Source organism: Arachis stenosperma, chromosome 4 (genome assembly GCF_014773155.1).
Source record: "Arachis stenosperma cultivar V10309 chromosome 4, arast.V10309.gnm1.PFL2, whole genome shotgun sequence".
Lineage (NCBI taxonomy): Eukaryota > Viridiplantae > Streptophyta > Magnoliopsida > Fabales > Fabaceae > Arachis > Arachis stenosperma.
Window position 1 is genome coordinate 146,812,275 of NC_080380.1, and position 20,212 is coordinate 146,832,486.

Below are 20,212 nucleotides of genomic sequence, written 5' to 3' on the forward strand. Positions count from 1 at the left end.
GCCAATTATGCCCTTGCATGAATCACTTCACTTGATTCTCATCAACACTAATGATTTAAAAGTAACCCAAAATCAATAAAATAAAATTGATGGCATCATATCATGCACTTTGAACCAATTGGGAGCATGGCAGTCTCCTACTGTCAAGGTTGCGTTAAATTGTCAATGAAGGAAGAAGCACTTGAATGAGTACCAAGACACAATCTATCTAGCCTTATCTAAAATACTACTTTTTTGACATTAATTAAAACTAGAGGGAGAGTCGTGCAATGCACTACTGTTAAATTTGAAATGTTTTATATTAAAAATATTTTACAAAATATTTATTTAATAATTTATATATAATTTTATATAATTATTTAACTAAAATATAATGCAAATTAAAATTTAGTTTATTGTTTTAAAAATTTTAATTTATTTATTTTTTAAAAAAGCATAAGTAATTATATAAAACTACATTTTTATTTATTATTTTTATTTTACATTTGTTTTAGTTATTATATTTTGTTTTTTTTTTTTTGATACGGTGTTCTTTAAATTGTAAATAATTAAAGAAAAATGAATGAATGAGAATGAAAAACACCAAAAATATAATATAAATTATGAATTAACTTTATAATCATGATATATTTGAATGTACTTGATAAAAAGATGCATCAAATTTATACTTGGAGAAATTTTTGACTATTAGTATGAGAGATTAAAAGATTGAAGAGTAGTAAGAGTCTTATGTAACATTTATAAATAAATCAAATAATATAATAATAAGAATTTTAATATGTATTATTATGGCATTTTTAATATATGTTCATTGTATTTAATTAGTATATTATGATTCAATTGAATATAATAAATAAGAATTTTTCTTTTAATTTTTAAAAATTTTTAACTAAAGAATAATTAGTTAATTTTTTCAAATCATTAGAATTGCTAACGTAGTATCATTATTAACAAGAAAAAAATGAGTTAAACTCGTTGTAAAAAACGTTGATATCAACTTTTATAGGTTGTAAATAAATTTAAAAGCAATGTTTTTGTTTTAAATAAAGTGCTTCAGCAAGCCTATGCCTTAAAATAACTATTATATATTCACATGATGTTTTATTTAGATGGAAAAATAATCACTTTTTTATAGAATTACTTGTCTCAAAAAGTTTAAATATTAGAGAGAAATACGGAAACAACTCTATATATCTTACACTTGGTCGTAAGTTTCATTTTTGGATTTGTATAAATTTTACAATTTTTTTTCTTTTTATCTTTGTTTCATACTTTTTTTAAAATTAACAAAAATTGAATTCTAGATCTTTAGATCATACAATTATTTATCCTAAATATTTAATCTAGGTAAAAAACTAGAAATACATAAATGATTATATATCTTACATGTTTTAATCACAATCAAGTGAGTATTTCACTTATATAAATTACAAGAAAAAGAATAAAATAAAATAAAATAAAATAAAACAGCATCTCTCTGTTAGTATTGAACCAACTTTCAGAAACATTAAAGAGGAAAATTGTGACAAAAACATGCTGCAACTTGGTTGAATCCGCACCTTTTGTTCACAATTTTCCCACCACATCCTTATCTCCGTATGTTTCAGCTAAGTCACTACTTGTCACATAAAATTGAGCTGCAACTATTTCATTCCTTTGGCTTTGAGTATTATTTATTTCATTTCTTTGTTGTTGGCCATGAATATCTTTTCATTATTATTTTCAAAAGAAGACAACTATTCTCATCCACATTCATCAACTCGTTTCATGCAATTTAGTAACAAAAATACAAGAGGTGGTCCTTTGGTCCTTCTTTATTATTATTTGGTTAATTGGTTTTTCATATTCCAAATATTTATATCCTGATTATTGTCTAAGTCAACAAATTCTCATAACTTCGTGTCATCTAGCTTTGACAAATTGACAAAGGAAATATGATGGAACTGTCAACAAATTCTAATCTGAACCTATTATCGGATTAGATAGACATTTTTTAGTACTATATCAAAAAAAGAGAGATTAACAATCACATTTTCTAAGTGACCAACCTAAACATAGATTTACTTTAAAAAAAATGTTCATTATTTATGACTTTATGTTCACTCTTATCCCGTGAAGAGTAATGTTAGGTGAGTCTATAAAAATAGATTTGACATTAAAAGAAAAAGAGTAAAAACAGAAAAAAAAAAGAAAAAAGAAAAAGAGAAAAATAAGAATAAAAGTAGTGTCAAATGATTTCTTAATATTATTATTTTATATACACATTCTTTTTTTTTCACCATTAAGGATGCGATGTAATCCATCCTTCTTAAAATAAATATTTTTCTATGGCTTATTAAAAAATTAATATATTTAGATAATCATTTCTTTTATCTAAATACATTAAATTTTTAATGAATAAAAAAATTAAAAGAAACAATTATTTTAAAAACAAACGATATAAAAAATAATATGAATAAAAAGTATATATTTTTGAAAGAATAATGAAAATTACTAATAAAAATATAATAATAAAATTCAAAATGCAAATTGATGTTGGTTATAGTTAACACTCAACAGGGATCCCAAACTCCCAATGTCTGTTAAAGTGTAAATGCATCACCTTTCCATTTTTGGCGCCTTATTTAGAGGCATTGTCTTTGCTTCTTTCCCTCACTTTACTATATCAAACTACCCTCTTCTATTCTTCCAAAGAATGAGTTAACTAATTGTCAAGTTACAAACTTTTCAGTACCATTGTTATTTGTACCTTGGAAAAGTCATTTCTTTTTTTTATTATTGATAGTTTATGTTCATCAATACCCTCAAAAACTAATCAACATTAGACCCATTTTAGGGAATTTCAATTGGATTTTTCCATTTGTTTTTTTCTTCACTGTCTAAATGAAAAGCTACATTGCTAATGTTCTAGTTGCTAACATGCTGAAAATCAAGGAGTTTTTAGAATTTCAAGGTGTATAAGATAACTATTGATGTGATTCAGAAGCAAGAACATCAGCATGTCTGGTGGATGGATCACATTTTTGGCTTTGGAATAATCATGGAATTTGGTCAAAATGTGGTTGCTTTGAAGATCCAAAGGTAAAGGTGTCACTCTTTGGATTACCCTTGAACCTTGAGGGACAATTTATTAAGCATCACTAACTCTAAGTTCAAGGAATTTAGTAAGGCTTTTGAAGAGTTAAAATCAAAGTGAAAGTTGAAACAAGAATCATTGGTATTAAGATGGGTTGAAGTGGTGATGGAGATGAAGCTCAAAATGTTGGCTTCTGAAAAAGTTGAGAATTCAAAGAGGTTGACTATAAGGCCTGGAATCAAGGTGTGGCTTGCTAGAGCCATTACAACTGCAATAATTTGGAGTATTTTTGCTCAAATGATTGCTCTGAGGGAATTGTTGGGGCCAATTCTGTTAATGGGCATGCCTTATTGTTTCAGTTCCCCTGTTGTGTTTCAAATTGGTGAAAAGTCTTTGGTTCCAACCAAGGTTGTTCTGCCACCAAAAAGTAAGTATGTCTCTGACACACAGAAAATTGCTTCTAAGGGTGTTCCTGTTTTTTTCTTCTATGAATGCATATTTGAGCTGTTCTATTGATCATTCCCCCTACCTACTTTCAATTTGCTTTGTGTTTTGGGTTCAAATTGTAAGAACCTTGATGCTTGTCCCTCCTGAATTTGATGGTTCTTGTCATCAGGGATTTACAAGAACAATGGTTATCTTATGGTCTCATGCAATGGTGGACTCAACCAAATGAGAGCAGCAGTAAGTTATTTGCATTGTTTACCATTTCTTCAATCAACATCATCATTGGCATTCAAAGTTCAAAGACTTAGTTTCCTACCTTTCTTTTTTCTTTTTTTTCCCACCCTCAATGCAGATATGTGATATGGTTGCTATTGCAAGACAATTAAATGTCACTCTCATAGTTCCTGAGCTGGATAAAACCTCTTTCTGGGCTGATCCAAGGTTATGCACATAATTCTTGCTACTTGCTATCATACTTTGAGTTTGGAAAGTGTCCATGTTTACACCTACCCTGATTTCTTAATTGGAAAAACAAAATCCTTACCTTGTTTACATTGTTGTGGCAGTGACTTCCAAGACATATTTGATGTGAATCATTTCATTACATCCTTGCGAGACGAGGTTCGGATATTAAAGCAACTACCATCAAGGGTGAAGACAAGAGTTGAACAAGGACTGTCCTTCTCAATGTCTCCTATTAGCTGGTCTAACATCACATACTATGAAAATCAGGTCTTTTCTCAGTTTACATGATTTTGTTTTTCAATTATCAGATAGTCTTTGGTGCATCAGCACAGCTAATTGTACTAAATGTTGTGACAGATCCTTCCTCTCTTGCTGAAACACAAGGTTGTGCACCTAAATAGAACTGATGCTCGGCTTGCGAATAATGGACTGCATACCAACATTCAGAAGCTGCGCTGCCATGTTAATTTCAATGCTTTGAGGTTTACTTCCCAGATAGAAGAGCTTGGTAGAAGGATAGTGAGGATTTTGAGAGAAAGAGGACCCTTCATTGTACTTCACCTTAGATATGAGATGGACATGTTAGCCTTTTCTGGCTGTGCTCATGGTTGTGACATCAAGGAGGAGGAGGAACTTACAAGAATGAGGTAATCTAAGGGTGAAAAAATTATTTCCACTAGTTGTCATTTGAATGTAACTCTTTGCAAATCAAATTTCAGATATTCTTATCCTATGTGGAAGGAAAAGGTCATTAATTCTGAGCTTAAGAGGAAGGAAGGTTTATGCCCTTTAACACCTGAGGAAATTGCTCTAACATTAACAGCACTAGGCATAGATCATAATGTTCAAATTTATATTGCTGCTGGTGAAATATATGGTGGAGAGAAAAGGATGGCAAGTTTACTCAGAGAGTTTCCTAATCTGGTAAGTAAAAAGAAGCAGAACCATGCATATACACTAACTATACTTGTGTGCAAATTGTTCAATTACTATTATTATTATCATTTTGTTTAAACTGAAACAGGTAAGGAAGGAAACTCTGCTGCAACCTTCAGATTTGATGAATTTCCAGAATCACTCATCACAAATGGCTGCATTGGATTATCTTGTGTCCCTGGAAAGTGATATATTCATTCCAACATATGATGGCAACATGGCCAAGGTTGTCGAAGGCCACCGCAGGTGTTTGTCACTATGCTTCTTTCTGAAATCTACCTTAACCTTTGATGTGGTGAAGAAATACCTTTATTTTATTTTTCTGAGAGTCTATTTTTTCTTTGTTGCAATTTTTCTGGTATATAAGAGTCTTAAATGTATGAATGAAAATCATTTGCATCTTTGATCATAATTGAAAAGCTTTACAAGCCATTATCTCTTTGCTATACACATTTCATTTCAATTCAACTATTCAAGTGATATCATCTGCTATGAATTTAGTTGATGGTTTAATTATTTGAGATCATAATTTTTTTTTTCAGATTTCTAGGATTCAAAAAGACTATACTACTGGATAGAAGGCTTCTGGTAAACTTAATAGATCAGTACACTAATGGTTTATTGAGCTGGGATGAGTTCTCCATTGCTATTAAGGAAGCTCATGTCTATAGGATGGGAAGCCCAAAAAGAAGAATTGCCATTCCAGAAAGACCAAAAGAAGAAGACTACTTTTATTCTAATCCTCATGAATGTTTGCAATTGATAGATGAAAGTCATGAAACATTGGAAAGCACATTATCTTGATTAAGAATATAATCATAAGGCAAAGGCAATTGTTATTGAAGGAGCTATGTCCCTCCCTACCTCTGCTTAATTGCTTTTAGTTCAACACAAGAATCATTAACATTAACGACATGTTTTGCTGCAAATAACATTGTATGTATGAAGACTCAAAATGTGTACTATTTTAGCACACTTAAAACTTCTAACAAAAGAAAAAAGAATAATACATCTTCAAGATTCACCAAACCAAAGTGAAAACAGAACCACATTACAACCATGGCTCTTGCTGTGCTTTCTGCTGCGGCAATGTGCCCTTTCACGATCAGGGCGACCGCAGTGGCATCCATCATTATGTACTCAATTACATAATGTCACGTTAGCAAAAATAATTACTTTTTACCTTGATCACATAAATAATTATCCAAAAAAACAGATGTAATTAAATGACTATATAAAACGTTCTACATTATCGTACATCTAAACTCTATCTAATATATTTTTGGATATGAGAGAGAACTTTTATATGTTTGATAAAGGTTAAAGAGAACAATATGGTATATATTTATTAAAGAGAACTTTCATCTGCATTATTTAATATATTGTTCCCCGATCCCAAAATTTAAACAATTAATCAAATTTGGAGGATAGTGTTTTGAGTGATCCAAAAAAACCTTGATGATACCAACTACACCTCTCTTTCCTCAAAGAACAATACGTTCCAGCAAACATTTTTGTCAACTTCTGCTTGTCCCATGCATTGTAGGGTAATTTTGAAAGCTAATCATACACAAATCGAAAATCCAAGAGGCCCCTCAATCTTGGACAAAAGAATTTCCATCTAGGAGCTCTTATGGTGTTTCCATGTCTTTTACTTTGATAATTTTTTCATAAAAAATCATAAGTAACATAACTGTTTCACTTTTAATGTACATACTCAAATGATCTTATCTATTTCATAATTTTTCAAGAGTTTCAAAGTATTACAAATGATTCATTTAGAAATTTTACAAATGACATGATACCAAAATTAAATCATATTATTCACCTAAACATAACTTATTCAGTATGGCCAGGAAGAAGAGCATAAGCAATAAAATCAAGTAAATAGAGCATAAGCAATAAAATCAAGTAAATAGCTAATAAAAACTTTTTCTGCCAGGAACCACTGAAACTTTAAATAGTGATAAAGAAGAGAGATCAAGAATATATAATCCCAAGTCAAACAACCCATGTTATTCCTAGCAAATTATATCAGGATACCACCAAATGGCTAATATCCATCAGAAACAGAATTCTTGTCTGCATGCAAGACATTGCAAGGAAAACATACTTCAAAACTTTAAGTGTTTCTGTACCCTCAGCTGCAGCAATTAAGGTGGCTTTTGCCTCTAAAAGCTGTTAATATAAAGTAATAAATAATAGGACTTTGTGATATTTTCATGAATAATATTGATGCAAAAAGTTACACATAGCTCATCCATGAAAACATTCACCACATTTTTACCCCCCTCAATTAAAACATACCCTTAGAGGGATTTTTGTGAATTAAGGTTTGGGAAAAGGGACAAAAGTGAATGGTTTGAAGGGTGACTGTGATTCTATTTTACTTGTCAAACTTTTCACTGCAATATCTTCCCTTCTCCTCCAAAATCTCAACACACAAACACATCTTAAGTTTTCTTTCTTAGCAAAAAAAAATGATCTTGATGTACTGCTCTATTTAGTGAACATCTCTAATCCAATCAAAACAAAACCACTCATAGTCATAGGATAGTAATATTGAACTCTTATAAGTTATAAAGCAATAAATTTCTTCTCAATTTACCAGATAAAAAAACACTAATTGCCTTCACAAAAATGAAAATTAGTTACATTATAAAGGACAACCAAATAACCTCCAAAACATAAACAATTAAGCCTTCTTCTTTTTTGATTTGAGCATGACTAATCCAATAAATATGCACAAGAAGCAAAGAATTGCAACACCAGCTGAAACCGGTATTAGTATGGCATACTCTTGAGGCAAGAAATACTTGTGCACAAAGTGATCACCATCTACAAATGGCTGAAAATCAAACACCAAAAGAAAACATCAACACACAAGCTACTCCTACTAGCAAGTTGAAATTTTGAAGGCATAATAGCAAGCTAACTTGATTTTAACTATATAACTGGGGAGTTAGTTAATAGCACTAACCAGGATTATAACCCAGAATGTATAATACGTGAATATTGATAAGCTAAGAAAAGTTAGTAGAAATCCAACTGCTCTATCAGCTAATTCCATTTGAAAATATTTGCCCCCTTTTTGCTCTTCTCACTCTCCTGTTCACAACAAATTTGCATTCATCACAATATAGGACACTTGAAACAAATATCATTAGCTATAATCACGGTTTTGATTGAACTAAAGATTCTGTTTTTAATATAAATTAGAATAATGAAAAGAGTAAAGTAAGGGAGAACAAATATCACAGATAAATAGTTAAATACTTGCAGCAATTGGCACAGATCCACGTAAAGTTCTAAAATTTAAACAAACTGGGAAATGCTTTTGTCTTCTAAGTTCTAATCCGAATAGATTGGGAAAAGAGAAAAAAATGGTGTAAAGTTTAAACAGAATATGCAATTGGAACAATACAGAGAGATTAGAGAAGAAGATAATCACCAATGATGGGGGAGAAGGCTACCGAAGAGAATCTTGATCGATGAAACGAGATCGTTCACGAAACACAAGAATCAGAAAAAGAAGATTCAAAAAAATAAGAGATTTTCATGGAGCTCTCATAAGTTGCTAGCGGAGGAAGAGGGTCTGCGTTGGGTGGGTGGGAACCGGGTTGGGGGTATGGGTAGAATTCTTTGGGTCGGGTCTACTTTTGTTTACCTTGACCCAATTAAAAAAAAAAAAGATGTGATTTTATACATATTATTATAATAAGAACTCAATTTTGATATTGAATCATGTTTTCAGAGTTATCTAATTATATTGATTTTTTAATAATTATTTATAGAGTCAATATAAAAAATATTTATTTTTATTTATGTAAAATTATATAATTAAATATACATATAAAAATATTATTATAATTTATTAATAAAATTTTTATATTTTATATTAATTATGTTATGTGTATAAAAAAAAATAATTATCAAATTAATCGTTTATATAGAATGTAAGTTAAAATATAAAATATACATTAAAAATATATTAAATAATACATATATTTATATATAAATATATGATAATTAATTTATTAGCTGAATTTTAGCATGTACTTAGCATTTTTATTTTATATATTGTGCAGTTTTTAAAAATTATAAAGTAACGTACTAGTATATCTCAGGTCTATTTTTATAGATAAAAATAAAAATAAAAGAACAATTTAGTCCCAACAATATTTCACCTTAGACAAATTCATTCTTGAAGAATGAAAAATACCAAGAGAACAAAAGGTTTTTGACATTAACTTATGTTAGACACATCAAGTCTTGTCAAAAAGTACTTGATGTGTTAATAGACATGGATTAATTTGTCTAATTTTAGAATTTTAAAAGATAAATATATCTAATTTAAAAATTTAAAGGAACTAATATGTATATTAATTAAATTATCTGATATTTAGAACCACTGAGCTAATAATAATCTACCTATCAATCTTAATGTATTGACTAATTTTGTAGTTGTTCATAAGGAATATAGATTTTGGATCAAAAACTAGTGTTATGAATTCTACCTAAGGTGTTTAACTTGATCTATTTAAATTGCTTCTTGCCACTAAAAGCATCAAGTAATTTTTTAACAGAAAAACTTGACATGTCAAACGAAAACAAACTCCATGGACTTATTTGATATTTTTTATTATTTAAAGATAAATTTATCTAATGCAAAAGTTCTCAAGGATTAAATGGTCATTTTCCTCCAAAAATAAAAGCTATATTAATATATAATATAGTAAACAAAAATTATAAAAATTAAAGATTTGTATTTATATGAGTTAATTATTAAATTAGTATAAAAAAATTATGATATTGATAAACCCCAATAAACCAACAACAGCAATAATAAAAAAATGATAATAAAAAAAATATAAAAAAAAACACAAAATAGTGGCTATTTTTTTAGATATGAGAAGCATGTGTATGTTATGCATTGTTGTAGAAAATATAGGTACTGGACATGGACGTGGAAAAACTTTTCCTGTAATAAAGAATGAAGAAATCAGACTATCCCATTATTTTACATAAAAAAATTAAGTCTACTAATCAGATAGTCTAATTAATGTAAAAAAAAAAATTTAATTTTAAAAAAGGTAATGAAACTTTCGATTTGTATTTAAAAAATTAGACCGTCCAATTTTTATTCCTACCACTATAATTACGCAAAACACTTATACATATCATAACTATATCATACATCATTCCTCTAACCACATCTAAATTAAAAAGTGAAAAAAGGTACGAAATTTATAAGGTTATTATGTGAATTGTTTTTGTTAGGTTTAGCCCCATTATTTGACAAAAAAAACTTGAGCGCGTAGCTGAGAGGAAATAAATAAAGCTTTAAAAGGCTTCATCATCGCCTGTCTCGTTCTAAGTTCCAACTAACTAGGGTCAGGTTTTTTTTGCCCATTCCTAACAGCTTCACTACACTTCCTTCCCTTGCCATTTTCTCGGGATAATTTCCCCTTTTTATCCACAAATTTCAGCATGGCTAGGTCTGCCAAAGGCCACCAAGAAGAATTGGACGACGACGACGATGAACACTTCACTGCCGACACCTCTTCTCCTCACAAAGGTTCTCTATCTTTCTCTCTTTCACACGCACACTGTAATTTGGGGTTTTTGTGGTTCCGTCTATGTCTTTTGATGAGTCTCTCAAAGTTATTATCTTTTTCAACCTAGATTTTGAAATTCAGCGATAACATTGTCAATTTGTCACTATTCATTGTTGTTCTTGTTGTTTTTATGTTGTAACTTGGCAGTGAAGTTGGATGAATCAAATAGTGGGAAGAGGGTGAACCCTCATCGTTCGAAGCATTCAGAGACCGAGCAGCGTAGAAGGAGTAAGATTAATGAAAGGCAAGCTCTTTTTTTTGTTTCCCTTACTGTTTCTTTAGTCATGATTGTTGTAGACGAGTTAAATGCTTTTGTTTAGGATTTTGGTAAACCTTTTGAGTTAATGTTTATAGTAATGGTTGAAATGAGCTGTGTTTGTGTGTCAGGTTTCAGGTTCTGAGAGATCTTATTCCTCAAAATGATCAAAAAAGAGATAAGGCTTCCTTTTTGTTGGAGGTGGTTTATTCAATCATGTTTTTTGTGAGCTTGTTTTATGTGATGTTATGTCCTTATGAGTTATGACCTTAATTAAAGGATCTTTTACCCTTCTTTTTATTTGCAGGTTATTGAGTATATTCAGTTTCTGCAGGAAAAACTGCAAATTTATGAACAGACTTGTGAAGGATGGAATCAGGAACCAACGAAATTAATCCCATGGGTAAGGTTACATGGAATTACGCTGTGTGCGAATTTTTCCTGTGTTGGTTCATTTCTGCCTTGCTTTATGAAATGTTGTGTAAATGCATTGCATTGTAACTCGGAATTGGTAGTAATGATATGGCCTTTGTGTTTGTCTAGTTTGATCAGGGTTTATTTTTACACTGCAAAACAGAAACAACCCGACTGCCAAGCCTTGTTCCAACTAAGTTTCATTACTTACATTACATGATGCTAAGTGATTTAAGTTCCGTTCATTCCTAGGTTTGTTTAACCATATTCTGCAGTTTCTTCAAATTCATGTCTGTTGTAGTACTCCGCTATGCGCAGTTAAATGAGTTCTGAAATGGCATAGTGGCAGTAATAGTATATAACTGTCATAGTGGCTGGTTGTGCCTGATTATATCCAAATTTTATTGTTCACCTCTAATTTTATCAGAGAGGTCATCATGGACCTGCAGAAAATAAGGCAGATACTTCTCAAGCTATGCAAAATGGATCTGCTCACGAGAAAAGTGATGTCTCTCCATTATTGCCAAAAAATGTACAGAACCCAATAGAGTCTGACTTGTCAACAACAACTATCCAAAAGGGCCACACCATTGGTTCAGCTGTAGAAGCGGTTCCATTGGGGATGCAAATGAGACTGGATGCATTTGACCCAGTTGTAAGCAGTGGTATGCCAAACCAACATCTGCATCAACCTATATCTAATGCTGATATGTCTTTCCAAATCCAGCCCCAAGTTTTGTTTAGTAAACCAAGCAGGGGCAACTATATGGTTTCGGATAATGTGTTGATGGAACATGAAGAGCTGACGAATGAAAGTGAATCACAAAGCATTTCAAATGCATACTCGCAAGGGTGAGTTTCTTTGATAAGTCTATCACAGTTTCTTCACTTATTTGTTGTTTGTAAATTGTAGTGAAATAAATTAGTTTATTTAGCAAGTGTTGAACAAAACGGAGATAGCGGTGTCTGTGTGTAAGGAAACCTGTTGTCCTATTTTTGATCCACCCTTCATCACTGTTTACCATCTGTTGGAACTTCCTCCTTAATTCAATCAGTGTTCTATCTTGTAACTTGTCTATCTATTCATCATCCTCCTTGAATAGATAGAGAATTTGCAAGATAACTTTGATAAGTGGCCAAAAGCCACTGACCCCCATTTTGGACAATCATCAAGCTGTTATCCCATTCTTCCCTCTCGTTGAGGACCAAAGCTTTTAGGAAATAGTGGATTTTGTCCATTCAGATTTCAGAGTATTACATGACTTCAAGTATCTTGTAATTGGAAGGGGATATCATTCACGCCATTGCTGATTAGGTTTCTGTGTCCAACAGAGTATTAGATACTCTTACACAAGCTCTGCAGTCTTCAGGAGTGGATCTGTCTCAGACTAGTGTCTCAGTGCAAATTGATGTTGGTAGAAGATCAAATCCGGGCTTTACCCCTTCTGCATCTAGCTCAAAGGTGTGTTTTATACTTCATTTCTTGGTCAACAATCTGTGTTCGATAAGGGACAATTTTTAAGGATTTTCACAACATTGTTTCTGCCAAATATTTGTTCAGGTGTATGGAAACCAGTTTGTGACCAATAGAGTTAATTACTGCAGTGAAGACTCTGATCAAAGTCTAAAGAGGCTGAGAAGAGATGCAACCTAAGGGTGCCCACCCCCCACGTTTATTGTCTTGTTTCTTGTCTTTAGCTTAGGCGAAATGGGAAGAAGGATTAGATTGGATCGCATCAATTTTTGCTATGCTGGTTAATTCTGGAGATGTGTTAAATATATATGTGTGTGTTTGCAGCACTTCCACTTGATTTTGCGATTGAATGGCAAATATTTTATATTTTGCATTCAGCAGAATGTATTATGAGTTCAATTTGTACGTTCTATCAGTACAGGCAAATGTTACAAATGTTAATAATTAAACAATAGAAATAAGTTGCTCCAACATAATTGCAATAGTTTGGGTCTTCTCAGTTAAAAAACAAAATGTGGAAACTACTTTCAACAGTTGCAGAAGTGGATTTACATTAGTTGAATGCAGTCTGTAAAACTATGCATGAGAGAAAACCAGAAGTTCCCTAACAAAGAATTCAAACTACTGACCTAAACCTAATAATAACTACACTTTTCTTGCTAGGTCACATCAAAACTTAAAAATCTGGGTCAATAACTTGGCCTTTCATGCTTATATTTGAGGAATTGAGCTGTGAAAAGGCACAGGTTTGGATGATTCTTGCTACTGAATTTCCTGAATCAGAGTTACAAAGCCACATCTCAATGACTTCACGCCACTTCTTGCACCCAGATTGAATCCAATATGGCAACAGTTGGAAGCAAAATTGATTTATGAACAATATATCTTGAGAATGTGAATCCATTAACATATTATATTGATGTCATCTTTCCCCACCCTCAAGTTCATCTTGATCCTCAAATTGATTTTCTTCTTTAGTGCCTACTTCTGCTTCACCACCACCTTGATTTACACCACTTGGTGCAAAGAATAATCCAGATATTGAATCATCGTCGGCTAGATCGTCTTCATTTTCCTTATCTTTTGTTTGAGAAACTGGACCAGCGTCCATCCATGCAGGACATTGATGAGAAACACCAAGAGCTGTCCAAATTTGGGAAGCTGAGGGAACAGAAGAATTCTTTGATACTTCGTTGGCGTTGTGCCTTGAGCAAGAACATTCAGGGACTGGATGTGATAGAAAGGATAATGGTTTAGAATTATTTGATGCTTCTATAATTCCATCAAGTAATGTTTTTCTCAAATGCCTTCGAACTGATGTTAGCCAGGTATGATTTGCTTGATATGTGTGGTTCCGGATCTCATCTACAAGTTTAACAGCTTCTTTTCTGCATCAACAGAAGAATGATTACCAAGTGTTGAGTTACAAATTTGAAACTTACCATTTGATATCTAACTTGATATGGTAAGAAAAAATGTCTAAGTTTTGATCTTAACTGAATAACAAAAATATACTGTACAGTGTTCCAAGCTTATGATTTATAGCGATAACTACTCGTTGAAAGCATACATAGATACATGCAAATAAAGGTAATTTACCTGTCAGGTCTAAATGTCTTTGATGCAGCTGACTGATATAGCCTGTGACCCATCACCAAGCTAGCAAAGTTCGGATGCCCCTTACCGTCACGGTCAAATCCAGGGATAAATACATCAGCTTCAACACAAACCGCATAGTCAATAGCCTCCCATAGTAATTTATGAGCATTGGTCCTTAATTCCATGACAGTGCTATCCGGCTCATTGTCGCTTTCTGCTACCCAACCCCACCAACCCTCTATATTATATGATTTTGGCCTTGCGGGAGGTGGAGGAAGTGGCCGAGGGCGGGGACCTGCATTCTTCCAAGCTGCACGCTTTTTAACTTCTTCGGTGAAAGGATGTGCAGGAGGAGCATTAACTAGGTTAACCTCTTGCCCGTAGAGTCTACTCAGCTCCCAAGGGGTGCTAAGAGAAGTTCTATCAACTACATTTTCAAACATTGCATGAAGAGCAATCAATGTTCTTTGACCACCAAAGACTTCTCCTCCGGATACATATATAATTGCATCCTTTGTGTATCCATAAGCACGCAGAAGAATACCAATCTGAAAGCAATCAAAACTTCTGATCAATACACATGAGAGCAGTATAGACATAGTAGTACTTTTATTTTTCAAACATAAGCCCTTGTACTCGAATAAACGATCTATGGAAAAATTGCAATAACTATTACAAACTTTGGAAGAGAATATCTGACCAATTAATTGACATTGAACAAGTCAAGTTGCTCAAAGTTTGAACATATCTTTTTACCTCCTCTGGCATTAGAGGACAAGAACCTTTCAACCTTGCTTCAGCTGAGTTCACAGAAAGCTTCCCCTTGACAAATCCACGCTTTATCATCCAAGATCTTTTATGTTGAATCAGTTCAGTGTGCACATCCTTGAAAGGAATATAAAGCCACAGCTTAGATATGAATAAAAAGGAGTTTTTGTGAGAGAATTGGCATCCATCTTATTTGAAACATGTACCTGGAAAAGCTCAGCGCAACCGTGATATGCTAAAGCCTCTCTAGTCATGCCAGGGTCAAAGGCAATAAATGGTCGACCTGGGGCTCTTAACCTATAATTGTATTAGGAACTACATGTGTTAACTAAAAGAAGAAAGAAAGAATAACCAGGCAAAGAACAAACAAATAAGAGACGTGACAATGAAGATTGTCTTGCCTCTGTAAAATCCTAGCAGAAAGATCCTGGACTTCTTGTCGGAACCGAAGAGCATGAAAAGCAACTCGACATCTTAGCCTCTGGTACTCTTCAAAATGTGGTGGAAGAATGGACTACAAAAACAGAATAAACTACAAAAATGACAAAACTTGGGGGCGAGAAGCCACAATTAAGATAAAAACTTGAATGGGAAGCAGAAATTATCTTAGCTAGTTTACCTGCAAACATCCACCTTCAGAGATAACTATTTCAACTACTGAATGCTTCTTTAATACGGGAAGAACACGAAGCAAATAATAAGATGGTGATGCTGCATATGGCACTCTAAAAACAGGAATCTCCTTCTTCCTCCTTGCTCCCTTGAGATCTTTTGGAAGAGTTCTCACAACTTTGACATCTTTTGCTAATGAGAGTACAAACTGATCCTCATTATATAGGTATGCAAAACTCTTGAACTGAGAGCTGAAAAAAATAAGTTGGAAAGAAATACTTTAGATCACAGAAGGCAAGTTCAACATTAGATTCTGTAATTCGTTGGAAGAACATGAACCTTATTCCCTTGCTGCTGGTTGTTGATAGGATCTCAGGCATTACTAATGTAGTATTAAGAAGTCGAGCAACCACAACCACATCGCATATCTGAAAACCATCAGATAGGAATACCCTTTTAGTTCAATATGATTTAAGTACACTAGGATAGAGACCCCGAAACACCATACACTCACCGAATTCCTGATGTCATGAAAACCACCTTGTATCCGGACAAAAATAAACCCATTTGTTTGTGAACTGGGATCTATCAAGAAAGGAAGATCCATAAAATATGTATTCACATACGAATGTATACATATATTTAGAACAAAATGAAGTGCAAAATCCACAGAACCCTTCAAACAATTTGCAATTCCATATCCTCAGTGAACTAGTTTATTTCTGGTTGTGTATCTAGCTAGCCAAAATCAGAATTATGCAGTTAATCTACATATATGAATGTATACACATTCACATATCAACTATGATGATTTGTTTCCTCAGACATAGGTTAGGTTAAAGATAACATAGCAATTTATTTACAATAAGGAGCAGCACTAAGCAGAATAGAATTGAAGTGCCAGTCACATACCATCACATGCTTACACATACAATTGACTTCATATAGAAACCCCCATAATCTGATAATTCTAAGTTTATATCATACCTTAAAGTAGTATAAAAGAAGCTAGAAAAAGAAAATTGATTGCTCCAACTAAGAAAAATTAACAATTAAGAGACAACCAATCCGAAAATAGAGTACCTCGCAAGTTTGATTATGCAGCAAACAAATATAACAGCACAAAATTCTTTGCAATTTAGCAAAATTGTAGAATTGGAAACAAGATGAAAAAGTTGAACTAACCAGCATAGTATCCTCTGGGATTTGAGTCAGGATATAAGGACTCAAGACGCTTTACAGGACCCCATAGTCTTCTATATGCGGCACTCTGCATCACAAAAAATAGAAAAACAAGATTAAAAATGAAAAACAAAACCGAAAAAAGAAGGGAAAAAATGCAAGAAAAGTAATGCTTAAAAGTAAGTGCAGCTTAATATTACTCCAAGTACTTGATAGACTCAAAGGTAATCCAAATTCAGTCAAATGAACAAACTAACAAAGATCCAAAGCCAAGGAACACAAGCAAGGCATCACTTATTTCGGAGATACAAAGTTAATGTATGACTATGACCCCAACACCTTTGTCATTTTGTTAAGTGCAAAGCCAAAAATGTGTAAACTATGAAACACTCCCAAGGACATAAAAGGGTCTCAGCAATGCAAATAAATCTGGGGTTGAACAGAAATTAAATTAAAAAGGAAAAAGCCAAAAAAGGTGGGTGCCCCAAATAAAGTAATTAAGAAAAGAAGTTGAGATCTTTATTGTGAGATATGATTGCTTGATGATTGATTACATTTGAAGGAGAATGTTGTAAGTCAAAGATGGGTCTCCAAGAGAAGATTGTGACTGAGGATTGGTATTCTGCAATGCCCATTTCAGTGAATCTGGCAAGTAGGAAGTGTGTAAAGATTGAGAAAGCTGAGAGAACAAGCCCAACAAGACCAACCCATTTCATCTTTGACTTCATCTTCACTTCCCCTTTCATTGAATACTAAAAAAATTGTATCTTTTTTCCCCCTCACACTCTCTCTGTTGAGCTTCAGAAGCAGCAGCAGCCACAAGAGAAGTTAGAAACAAACTAAACATGGAGAAAAAGAGAGAGATTGAAAGAGTCTTTGAGATTGAGATGGGCACGTGTTAAAGGGTGTCTTTTGTTTAAGATAATAACACAGTCCAGAGTCCACACACACAGAGAGAGAGAGAGAGAGAGAGAGAGAGAGAGAGAGATGTGATGTTTCCAACAACTGTTGGATTTGGTTGGATCAAGACCAACTTTGTATTCGGACTATGTTTTTTTTTTTCTATTTTACTTTTTTTTCTTTTCCTTTTTCTTAAAGAAGAAAATTTTCACCATGTATCTTTTTAAAATGGGGAAAATAAGGAACATTAGTGATTAGTCTATTATTTTTAAGGCATGGGATTTTGTTCTCAAATTATTTAACAAAATCCACACACAATAAGCTCATAAATATTCCAACATTTATGTTGAAGAGTGAATATTGTTATTGCCATTTTAATAATATCGTTTTTATTTTTAATATATTCATACAAAATTATAATAAAAAAATTAATGTATGAAAGTGGTAAAATTCCTTTCATGCACCCTTTGTCGAATGATCTTTGTTGGTTAATTACGAATCAATGTGCAAAAACACGGGAAATAAAATATTATTATAACTATTATTAATAAATATTTTTTGACACAATTTTTTATTCACAAGACATTATACACCTCAATCACCTTCAAACTTCAACACGCTCTCCACTCGTTAATAAAAATATACAAATTTACTTTTACAATCGAGCTAACATGCATGAAATTTGAGGTTTATTTTTTTAAATATTAAATAAAAATTAGTATAATTTTTTAATATTAGAAGCTACAATATTTTGCAAAATTCTAAGAATGATAAAATTTATAGAGACGAATTGTTAAATCAGATTTTTTTGAATTTATAAAGATAATATACATATTGCATATTATTTTAATATTAAATTATAATATATAGACTATATTGTAAATAACACAAATTATATATTATCAGTGCAATATATATTCTGCGTATTGTGCTTGCACAGAACAGTATTCGTAAAATACCGTAAAATTCTATTTTTTGTAATATTAATGTAAAATTTTATTTACTCTTCAATATTAAAATAAAAAATTCGAAATTTAATGTGTCATCTATTAGTATCATATATGATACTTAAATTATTGAGGGACTAAAAATTCTCTTCCTATAACTCAAATATGACATTCCTTTTTTTTTCTTGAATAAACTACCAAGTTGAAAACACTGATATATTTATCCATAGAAAATAAAAATTACCATTTGTACCCATAAAAATAGTTTTTACAAACAAAATTATCCAAATCCTGAAAAATTAAATACTACCATTCTCTCCACCACTACCATTATCATCTCATCCCTTCTTCCCCTGCTCTCTCTCTCTCTCAATGTTCTGAGTGACCCAATCCCAACATCAACTACATTACCGCTCAGTACCACCGTGTCACCCTCCTCCTCAACCGTCACCCTAACCCTTTCGGCCGCACACTTCCCCATTGATGTCGATCGCGACTCAACAGCACCACCACCACCATTACCATCAACCATCACTGCCGTTAACTTCACCACTTGAATGGATTGGGTTTTCTCTGCACACACATTCAAAGGCTGCGACTTTTTTAAGGGTTAATCGAAAACACTCATCAGTAAGGTTAAGATCTATGACTCTAACCCTGAATCCTCCAAGCTTTCTCCAACACCGCTATTGATTTCATTGTCTTCCTCGAGAACTCTCGCGTCGCCAACATCAGCTCCGACATCTCCTGATACGATACCAAATGATACCAAAATAAAAAGATAAACAAGACAAAAATTAAATTTGAATAAAAAAGATACATTGAAATTGAAATAGAAACAAAAATGATAGATTGAAATTGAGTACAAAGAGAATCACTCTACTTTTACTCAATTTCTCGACGCAACAAGAAAGGGGCTTCTCACCCTAACTTGTCAACGCCATAGTTTAAAAATTGATTCGAATGGACTTCTCAACCTTCTAACCAATTCCCCGATACAACAAGAGAGGAACTCCTCAACCTCAATTGTCCACACCATGGTTTCATCACAAAATCAAAAAGGTGTTTTAAAACCTCTAAATCATTAGATACTGCAACTACAATAGCTAAGGAAGTATTTATAATCTCTTATTAGGTTAAAACAAAGAAAATCCTAAAACCCATACACATAAAGTCCAATCTAATAATTAAATAAACAAAGTCAAAATAAATTAAATTAAAACATTCTAAAAATATAAACTAATATCTTCTAAATAACACTTGAACTCTTTATATCACGAACATTTGAAGCGCGTATCATTCTCCTCCTCTTCAAAGAAGATTCGTCCTTGAATCTTGTAGGTGAAAAAAAATAATATATGAAAAGGACAATAATTGCAAAGAATATTTTTTTTCTTTTTTATTTTTTTCTTTCCTTTTTTGTATTCTTTTTCTTTTTCTTTTTTTTTTGCACTTTATGCTTTTTTATTTTTTTTAAACAATAATAAAATGCAAACGAAAAATAAGAACAGAAGAACT

General features: G+C 32.3%; 4 protein-coding genes across 6 annotated transcripts; 2 read left to right on the forward strand and 2 right to left on the reverse strand.

Annotated features, from left to right (window-relative positions):
* Positions 1 to 3,259: 3,259 nt before the first annotated feature.
* LOC130976286 (rhamnogalacturonan I rhamnosyltransferase 1-like) lies at positions 3,260 to 5,829 on the forward strand. Its single transcript, XM_057901108.1, has 8 exons — positions 3,260 to 3,503; positions 3,693 to 3,760; positions 3,876 to 3,964; positions 4,090 to 4,255; positions 4,346 to 4,635; positions 4,708 to 4,912; positions 5,013 to 5,170; positions 5,467 to 5,829. Exons 1-8 carry the CDS (start codon positions 3,260 to 3,262, stop codon positions 5,726 to 5,728), a joined length of 1,482 nt encoding a protein of 493 aa, XP_057757091.1. The 3' UTR covers positions 5,729 to 5,829.
* Positions 5,830 to 7,501: 1,672 nt separating this feature from the next.
* Positions 7,502 to 8,522, reverse strand: LOC130976288 (dolichol-phosphate mannose synthase subunit 2). The gene is made up of 3 exons (XM_057901109.1): positions 8,376 to 8,522; positions 7,905 to 8,032; positions 7,502 to 7,772 (listed from the first exon to the last, which is right to left on the reverse strand). Exons 2-3 carry the CDS (start codon positions 7,992 to 7,994, stop codon positions 7,620 to 7,622), a joined length of 243 nt encoding a protein of 80 aa, XP_057757092.1. The 5' UTR covers positions 7,995 to 8,032; positions 8,376 to 8,522; the 3' UTR covers positions 7,502 to 7,619.
* Positions 8,523 to 10,224: 1,702 nt separating this feature from the next.
* On the forward strand, positions 10,225 to 13,063 carry LOC130974245 (transcription factor BIM3-like). Of its 3 annotated transcripts, none has more exons than XR_009084447.1 (7): positions 10,225 to 10,502; positions 10,690 to 10,786; positions 10,930 to 10,999; positions 11,106 to 11,201; positions 11,640 to 12,064; positions 12,528 to 12,674; positions 12,774 to 12,891. XR_009084447.1 is itself a non-coding variant. In XM_057899043.1 (7 exons), exons 1-7 carry the CDS (start codon positions 10,415 to 10,417, stop codon positions 12,864 to 12,866), a joined length of 999 nt encoding a protein of 332 aa, XP_057755026.1. In that variant the 5' UTR covers positions 10,230 to 10,414; the 3' UTR covers positions 12,867 to 13,063. The 3 variants fall into 3 exon arrangements, 1 of the variants encoding a protein (XP_057755026.1); XR_009084446.1 differs by having other exon boundaries at positions 12,499 to 12,674; positions 12,774 to 12,798; XM_057899043.1 differs by having other exon boundaries at positions 10,230 to 10,502; positions 12,545 to 12,674; positions 12,774 to 13,063.
* Positions 13,064 to 13,123: 60 nt separating this feature from the next.
* LOC130974244 (O-fucosyltransferase 27) lies at positions 13,124 to 17,835 on the reverse strand. The gene is made up of 10 exons (XM_057899042.1): positions 17,402 to 17,835; positions 16,851 to 16,935; positions 16,180 to 16,250; positions 16,005 to 16,093; positions 15,673 to 15,916; positions 15,455 to 15,567; positions 15,260 to 15,350; positions 15,042 to 15,170; positions 14,286 to 14,833; positions 13,124 to 14,074 (listed from the first exon to the last, which is right to left on the reverse strand). Exons 1-10 carry the CDS (start codon positions 17,591 to 17,593, stop codon positions 13,609 to 13,611), a joined length of 2,028 nt encoding a protein of 675 aa, XP_057755025.1. The 5' UTR covers positions 17,594 to 17,835; the 3' UTR covers positions 13,124 to 13,608.
* Between the last annotated feature and the right edge of the window lie 2,377 nt (positions 17,836 to 20,212).